This window comes from Cynara cardunculus (genome assembly GCF_001531365.2).
Source record: "Cynara cardunculus var. scolymus isolate 2C chromosome LG 17, CcrdV1, whole genome shotgun sequence".
Lineage (NCBI taxonomy): Eukaryota > Viridiplantae > Streptophyta > Magnoliopsida > Asterales > Asteraceae > Cynara > Cynara cardunculus.
In genome coordinates, this window is record NC_037544.1 from 37,467,181 (window position 1) to 37,476,581 (window position 9,401).

Here is a 9,401-nt window from a genome sequence, read left to right on the forward strand (position 1 = left end):
TTTTTTTTTTTTTTTTTTGTTAGAAATAATTCATGTTCATGTTTGTCGAAGATGAAAAGGGGAATAGATCCACTATTTCGTGCTTGAACCCTTCAAATTGATCACCATTAGACCATAACATTAATGAGCAAACCAAAAGGTCTTTGGCCTAGCGGTATCATAGTCATTGGCCTTCTAGGAGGTTAAGGGTTCAAACCTCACCATAGGTGATGAGGGTATGTGAGTTTATTTGTTTCATTTGCCGTATATAAATATTATATACTTCAAAAAGAAAACATTAATGAGCAACAATATATGGAGGAGGAGAGTCGTTCATGGAAATCAAAGACACATTTCATGACGGTGGAGGTCGATTTTGAAGAAAAAAATTGAGATAATTTCAATTCATAAACTAAATTTGAAGATTGATAAGGTTTTAAATATATATGGTTTCAAATTACTTTAATACCCTTTTTCTTTTAAAAAATGATTTAAAGTCATGTAATCTATTTAAGGTTAAATGAGAGGATGAGGTTAATTCTTAAGGTATTATAATCGGGTATTTCTCATTTGAACTAAACACTCACAACTCTATGTCTCTCTCTACACATACGCGCACATATATATAGGCATGTTCATATGAAAATTGTAAATATTTTTAAAACAGGGGAACCATGCACCTATTTCATATATCATTTATGATGAATAATATTCATGATTATTGAGTGATATTTATTACAAAGGATACATGAAATTGATGATTCCCCACTTCTCAAGATATTTATGGATCGCAGTTGAACTCATATGTATATGGGGTTGGGTTTTAATGAGAATAGTTTTTTTTTTTTGAAAATATGAGAAAAAGTAAAGATATTCTTATATTTTGTGAAAACTTGCTGTAAAAACTTCGAAGATACTTTCATGGTTTGTATTGGGCTAAAACATACGTACATTCAAGTCTTCAAGATATTGTCTCAATACAAAAATGATGTAATAAACTAAACCAAACAAAGGTATAAAGTTTGGAGTTGTTTTTGAATAAGGATGGCAACTTGAGGGGTTTATTTGGTTAATTATATGCTTAATTGTTTTAAACCCCACACCGCCTCATATTTAATTATGCATATTTACATGAGATATTTGTGTTATCTTACGGGGGATTGTGAAGGAAGTAAGAAAAAGTTTGTGAGAAAGCTTATATGTGTTTTTGAGTCCAAGAGAAAACAAAAACCAATAAGGGAAGAAAGAAGAATAGAATTTTGTGATTCTTAATTTGATTGTTTGTTTTGTTGTTTGTTTTCATCTCTGTGAATTAAGGTGAGTTTATTATATAAACTTTCATCTTACAATAATTAAAACAGAACCGTATGGTTCTTTATGTGGGAAGTTTTGGAACTGATGTTATGCTATTATTAGCATAATTTTGTATTTTGATATGTTAATATCAAATGATTAGAATAAAAATGACTAATTAGGAGATGTGTATTTTTGATATAAGGGTGACATAATCAGGAGAGACGTATTTTGAGATAAGGGTGGCATAATCAATAGAGACGTATTATGGGATAAGGGTAACATAATCAAATGAATATGAAAATTGAGATTTTGATCATAAGACAATCTGTTGTCACATCCTTATGATGCGATGACTTTGAGTTATCACATATTTATGATGCGATGACTTGACTTTGTCGCATCCTTGTGATGCGAGAAGGGAGTTTGTCGCATCCTTGTGCGACAGGTTGACTTATCGCATTTTAATGATGTGAAAAATTGGGTTTATCGCACCAGTGTAATGCGATGAGATGGGTTCTTGTACCAGTGTGTTGCGAGGAAATGGGGTTGTCTCACCTATCGGGATGCGAGAAAATTATAGTTTAATCTATATAATGCGATAAGTTTATGTGTTATGCAATAAAGGGTTTATTTGGTTGTTTGACACGATAAATGAGTGATGCCTCATCTTATTGATGCGACAAAAAAAGTTTGTTTTGATAAAACGTTATTTATTTGTTACTTATACAAATATGGATTTTATAAAAACGTTTTGGTGATTTTCACACTGTAATAGCAATCAAAGAGATTTTTCACTAGCCTCAAGGTTTAACCCTCATTTTGGTGTTTTAAAATATGCATTACTGGTCAGACATAATCTGATGATAAGGGAAAGGAAAATTATTAAGAAATTTATTATTGCCTGCATATAGATTTTGGAATGATGTGATATTATTTGTACTTGAATACTTGTTATAATTACAAGTCTTATAATGGAATTATATGGAACAATTTGGTAGTTATTTTTGTAATGTAGTTTTTGTAGATATTACGATCCAATATGGAAATTATATTTCATAATATATGAAATATATGGTTATATGGAAATATAATTTTGGATCTAATAAATCTCAGAATTTAATACGAAAATAATAACTAAGTTTAAAAGAATAATAATAAGGATGAGAAAAAAGAATGATTTAGAAAGAATTGAAAAGAGTGAAAGAGACCTTGGTATACGGAAAATATATATAATATATATATATATAACCAATTTTTAATTTTATAACCATCATCCTCCACACAGAGTACCCTTTTCTTTAAGTGTGTGTGTGAATTTCTGAACTAAGTCAATTGAAGATTAATTTAGTGTGTTCACATAACGGACCATCCATGGAAGAAATCCTCAACACGATCTCCATGAATGGATTCCCATCTAAGATAAGATCATCAGTTTTCCTCATCACCTGATTCCATCCTGTATACATATATATATATATATATACATATACATACACATGCATATATGTATATATGTATATATATACACACCAACCCCAAAAGAGTACAACTGGGTTTTTTGAGGAAGTCATCCAATTCCGAAGATGGACTCCATTTTCAACCTTCAGGAAACAGAAAGATCCAGTTTGCTTCAACAAATGGTCGACTCTTTTGGATGCACATACGTTTGCCTCTGGTCTCACTTCCCTCATCCTTCCAAGTACTACATCCATCTCTCATGCTAGCTCGATTGATTCTCTTTATTATATATATATATATATATAGACACACATATGTATATGTATATGTACGAATGTAATTAGCATGTTGTTTTAATCTTTCTATTAATACCGATGCAAAATCACAGTTGTTTGATCTTCATCGATGGAGTTTACAAAGATGGGAACAATCAAGCAAGCTCATCATCTGCTGGGAGTCTGGGCATGAGGTCTTTTCTTGAGTACCAGAAGTCAACGTTCTTGATTGATAATTACAGTGGGTAAGAACAAGAAATCTATATGCAATCTCTTTTAATTTCCTATAATTATATGTTTTTAACATGGGATTACAATTTGATTGATTTCTGTAATGTATGTATGCATGCTAGGGGGGTACATGTTCCAGGGTTTGCATTCAAGAACAATCTTCCATACATGGAGCGTAAAGGCTTGGAGCTTTTAAGATTGACATGGAATGCTCAACAACAACAATTTTATCAAGTAATTACACTCCAGATTAATTAATTAATTCTTATCATTGTTTGGTAATTAATCATGAAAAGATGTGATTTCTTGATGCATGCATGCAAGATCAAGATTTGATTTTTTATCCCTATCTTTTACTTGTAGGGATCTAGGAATGAGGTATGTAAAATGTGTATATTAAGCTCAAGATTCGATCTGTTTATATATATCCGGTTTCATTTCATTTTTATCTTGTTTTCGTTAAGGATATGCAAATGCTAGTCATTTGTTGTTCCATCATGATCTCGAGTGGGTAAAAGCGGCCAACCCGTGAATTACGCCCACGAAATAGAAATGAAATGGTTGAAACCAATCGATTCAGATCGAGCCTGTAATTTCATGATACAAATGAACAATGACAGACTTCCATTACAGACTGTAATTTTTATGGGGTGCAAGAATGGAGAGATTGAGATTGGCATGTCCAATGGCACCTCCCAAGTAAGAAATCATATCTCATGAGGATCATCTTTCTTGAATATTTGCAATTCATCTTCAATTCCCATATTGATCTTCAACTGTTTTCTGGGTTTTGAATGTAGATTGACTTCGAAATCAAGTTAAAGAGATTGTTTCCTGGAGATTTCCCACAAGAAATGCTTCCACAACCACTTGATCAGGGTCGAGTTTCATCTTCTTCATCGTCTCTAAGATCATTATCCATCGAAAATGGTTCCGAGTACTCACCTTTTCTCTTCAACATGCTTCAAACAACTTCTTATATACCGGAGACGATATTTGCTCCAAAAGAAGCATTTTTGGATCAACAAGCACCAAATCAAACACCAGCTTCTTCCAGAATAAGATCGCAAGATCCTCTTCAACAAGTTCTTGACCAAATTAGAAGCAGTCAATTGATGCCTTTACGAGAAAATGAAGAAGCTGCAATGACAAGAGCAATTCTTACAGCCATTTCTTCTTCTCCTTCCCCCTGTTCTTCTTCATCCCAACAGCTTCAAACACCTCATCAAGATGGTAGTGCATTTAAGAGATATCGATCATGTTTAGGACCCACAAAACAACGAAACCAAATTAGTCGACAAAATCTCAGCAGAAGATCACTTACATTCTTTCGAAATCTAAGTGAGGCTCGAGCCCAACAAGATCGAATGTTCCAAACAACACGGCCGACAACCAGTCAACTTCATCACATGATATCAGAGCGAAAAAGACGAGAGAAACTCAATGAAAGTTTCCAAGCTTTGAGATCACTGCTTCCTTCGGGGTCCAAGGTATCATTTCTCATTTCATATAGCTAGCTAGGTCTCACCTTCATTTCTTTGCCCATGAAATGAAATGAAGATGGTAAATGTTGAAAAGAAACCAAACCCTAATTTGTCTCACGAAAACCCTTATCTTGGAATTGTTTTCTGTTTAAGAAAAATGTAAACTTGATACTAAAAAAAGGAAAATATTCTAAAAATCGTACGATTTTTGCTTTCGGAAACCTAGCTAAAATTGTGATTTATGGTTTATGATCTTAGAAGGATAAGGCATCAGTGCTATCAAACACAAAAGAGTACATAGCATCTTTAAAATCTCAAGTCGAGGAGCTTAACAAAAGAAACAAGATTTTGGAGTCTGGTGAGCATTCCGGGAAACTAGCAGCAGTACTTGATCAAGATTCCGGTGAGAGAGTAACCGTCCGAATTAGAAACGTTAGTGAATCAAGTTCCGAATCACGAGTGGTGGAGTTGGAAGTGCACGCAAGAGGGAATTTGGTACTTACGGACCTGGTGATTCGGATGTTGGAGTTCATCAAACAGGTCGAACATGCCACCGTGGTGTCCGTAGATGCAGGAACGCCATCGTTGGAGAACGGTGTTCAGGCGAATCGAGTGGTTTTGAGATTAAGAATTCAGGTAAATCTTCATATAGTTAAACTTTGATAATTTATTTTACCACAAATATATAAAAAGACCCTGCATTTGCAATATGAATACATGAAAATCTAATTAAAAGACTTGATTGTAATGATTCATACACGTACGTTTAAAAACATTGTTAATAGTAATTATAATGTGCATGTGTAATGTGTTCATCAACTGTACATATTACGGTGATAAAATAAAATTAGAAATTAAGTAATAAAACATGCAAGTTATTAAAGTTAATGTTATAGCTTCTTGGAACACAACATTTTTTACCCCAAATTATTAAAAATTCAAATTCAGTTAATGATGATATTTGGTTTTTTTGTTGTATATCATTTTTATAGGAACATTTACAAATTATATTTTAATTATAAAATTGATTAAAAAAATGTATGGTCCAATTTGTTTTTTTAATATTGCTGCAATAACCAATTAACTTGATATATAATTTAATATATATTCATATGTTTTATATTAATTTTATATTAATTCAGAAAATATGATTTTGAAAAGATTGATTGTTATTTATATTTTATTAATTATTTTCCTTTTTTTTAACACTTGGCTTTTTAATGTAGGGAAGTGAATGGGACGAATCAAGCTTCCAAGAAGCAGTGAGAAGGATTCTTGATGACGTGGCATGATGACATGTTACCGTTCAATTTTTGCCACGTGTAGATGACTATTTGTCTGACAATGCCACAAAACCTAACCAAAATGTTTACTTTTAAGCATTATTAATTAACATGTACAAGTGGATTGTCAATATGGAGTCTAATCGATTTAGTGATTCTTCGTTTTTATTATTAATTATTAGGAAATAGCTTAGAAAAATGTAAGGAATTATTTTATTTTGAATAATTTTTTTTTAAATTATTAAATTTTTTTTATTTTGAATGATTAAGTTTTTGAATGAAAAAATCATTAAACTTTCTCATTTGAACGACTAAGTCTCTAAACATTTTTTTTGAATAAATAAACTATCGAACTTCTAAAAATTAGTTACGTACATCTTTTAATTAAAAAAAAACTGCATGTAACTGATTAGGAATGTTTTTAAGTAAAAACAAACTTAAATCAATTTTAACGTGGCCAAACCCTACTCCATTAAAACCCCTTGCAAACAATGGTATCACTCCCCCTTGCCACTCTTTGTTTCCCTTCGTTCTTCATATCGTCAAATACGCTTTTGACCTCTGTCATTGATCTCCCTCTTTTTTATCTATCAAAAAAGGGATAATCAAAAGATAATTGATTACAAGTAGCTTCTTTTTGGTTAAAATGATGTACGTAATCAATTTCTATAAGTTTGTTGGTTTAATTTATTGGAAAAAAAATTCAAAGACTTAACCATTTAAAATGAAAAAATTTAATGGTTTTTTCATTTAAAATAAGAAATTTTAATGTTTTTTCATGCAAAAAATAGTTCAAGAACTTAATCATTTAAAATGAAAAAGATTAATATTTTTCATTCTCAAGGACTTGATTATTTAAAATGGAATAATTTATTGAGTTTTTTTTTTGAAGTTTTCCTTATTACACTAAGAAATTTGTAATTCATTAAATTATGATAAATTATTATTTATTTTGTATATTGAATAAATTATTTGAATGACAAAGTCATTTGTTTTACTATCTTGTCTTTAATTAATTTTTCAAGAAAAACTGATTTTGTGGTAAACTGTTTGGATGAACATTTTGAATAACAAAACATATCAATAACTAATTAATTTCATGAATTTTTTTAGATAAAAACTATATCATCTTATATAATTATATGTATCCATTAATATATGAAATATTTAATTGTAACAAAAATTGACGGATCCTAATGACACTCACTTCTAGCGGCGAAGTCAGTAATATTCTAGTTTAGAGGATTAGAAGATAAGAAATAAAATGAATTTAACTTGTCGATTTAAAGCATTCAAACAAAATGTTAATGTGAGGTATACAATTAGTGTTTGTTGTCATGAGTCTCGTGAAATTTTGAGAGGAAATTTTAGGTTTAATGAGTGTGTAAATAAATAAATAAACATGAAAATTCTAGCTTTTGTTTGTAAGTAACAAGAATCTTACCTGGTAAGAGCAAATGCAAGTACCGAGAGTTTTACCCGGTAAGTGACAGTGCTAATTCTTACCACGGTTATCGCTTACTGGGTAAATTTTTACATTTGATATCATTTTGGTGTATTAGAATCTTACCTGGTAATTAAGTAATTGATAATGTTGAATTTTGTCGGTAAACACTTACCCATATATATAAATGTTTGGTAAACGGCCCAACTTATATTACCATTAATATACATAACATCATACAAACATCTATTAGATGTCGTTAAAGGGGTGATTTGTCACAAAAATTGATGGGTAAATTGTGGTGGAAAACTTGTATTAGTAACAGATTACCAAAGTACTTTTCTGGGTGATCCGTTGACATTTTCTTGAAAAACATCGGATTCTATCAGAATGATGGGTATTTATGGGCAATAATTCGTTAGTAATTGATTACCGATGAACATTTCTCTGGATGGTTTTTGTAGGTAGAAATCATTTGTTTTTGCAGTGCCGTTAACATTCCAAACATTCTTTGACCTTTAACTAATCCCTCAAATTATGTATGAGTGAACCCAAGAATGTCGTCATCAATTCATCAGGTACACGTCATGTCTCTTTACGATTTAATGATTTAATAAAAACAGACATTTAAATAAGCCGCAAAAAAACTATGGCGATGACTAATTAACTTACAAGAGAAAAGATAAAATTCAAAATATGAATGATTGTATGTCCTTTTTACCTGATTTAATTAGTTTTAAAGAAATTAACAAAATATAATGATACTTTATGCAAAAATGTTGTGTGCACTCAAGTATGTCCATGAAGTTTTGGATCGATTAAGGTTTTGAACCAACATAACTTTTTAAAACGTTAAAAAACACATTTTTAGCATTTTGCAAGAACGAACAGTTTCGATTAAATTGTAGAAATGTGAATGCGATAAAAAAATTATTACATATTGAATTTTAAAATAAACAAAATGTTTGATTTGACATGTTATCTTATGCCATGGTAGTCTATAGCCGACAATCAAAATTTAAAAATCAAAAATAAATGTTAATTATGGATTATTGTTAAGTGGATATATAAATTTGGATTAGAAAGTTATGTGAAAGATATTGTATTTAACTAATAAATAAAATAATTTATTTGATTAATATAAATAATTTTTTTATTTATTTAATGATATTAAGGAGCCGTTTACTAAAAACTTTTTCGATAAGTGTTTATCGGCAAAATTCAACACTATTACTTACTTACAGGGTAAGATTTTATTCCATCAAAACGACATTGTATGCAATAATTTACCCGATAAGCTCTTACCGTGGCAAGAGTCGTCGTCTTCACTTACTGGGTAAGACTTTTGTTTTTTGTCTCGTTCTTATCCGGTAAGATTCTTGGTTTTTGTCATATTCATATGATAAAGTAATGTGACTTGATAAACATTTATCGGTTAAGATTAGATAATTAGTGTAGGCGTGTAGGGTTTACGATCGGAAGGAACAAAATTGACAAAAGACCCAATGATGATGTGAGAAGATTCAACGTTGAATGAATGGTGTTCACCCTTGTTGACTAGTCATAATTCAACACCATATATGATTGTGACTAATTAGTGTCTCTTATACATATATATACATATACATATACATATACATATACATATACGTATACATACATAAATTAATAATTAAATAATCATCTAGAATATTAAGACCATCTTTACAATAACGGTGTCTTAATTCATCCAGATGTCTTGTAAACACACATTATTATTATTATTTTTCTAAAAGAAAGTTTAGGAAGGAAGTTGGGAAGTGCTAACAATGAATTCATTGTATATATAATTAATTATATAACAAATTTTATTATTTGATTTTGATTATTAAACACAACAACCATCCATTCAATTCAAAAACTCAAATAAATAAATATATATATATATATATATATATATATATATATATAT

At 30.3% G+C, this 9,401-nt stretch overlaps 1 protein-coding gene across 1 annotated transcript; it reads left to right on the forward strand.

Annotated features, from left to right (window-relative positions):
• Positions 1 to 2,858: 2,858 nt before the first annotated feature.
• LOC112500054 (putative transcription factor bHLH041) lies at positions 2,859 to 6,059 on the forward strand. The gene is made up of 8 exons (XM_025103312.1): positions 2,859 to 2,974; positions 3,122 to 3,253; positions 3,362 to 3,473; positions 3,603 to 3,617; positions 3,873 to 3,938; positions 4,040 to 4,729; positions 4,982 to 5,359; positions 5,950 to 6,059. Exons 1-8 carry the CDS (start codon positions 2,859 to 2,861, stop codon positions 6,013 to 6,015), a joined length of 1,575 nt encoding a protein of 524 aa, XP_024959080.1. The 3' UTR covers positions 6,016 to 6,059.
• The last annotated feature ends 3,342 nt before the right edge of the window (positions 6,060 to 9,401 follow it).

Coding starts and splice junctions, on each gene's coding strand:
- LOC112500054 (XM_025103312.1), top strand. CDS start 2,859: ATGGACTCCATTTTCAACCTTCAGGAAACAGAAAGATCCAGTTTGCTT. Junction 4,730..4,981: donor TGCTTCCTTCGGGGTCCAAG/GTATCATTTCTC, acceptor TTATGATCTTAG/AAGGATAAGGCATCAGTGCT. Junction 5,360..5,949: donor TTTTGAGATTAAGAATTCAG/GTAAATCTTCAT, acceptor TTTTTAATGTAG/GGAAGTGAATGGGACGAATC.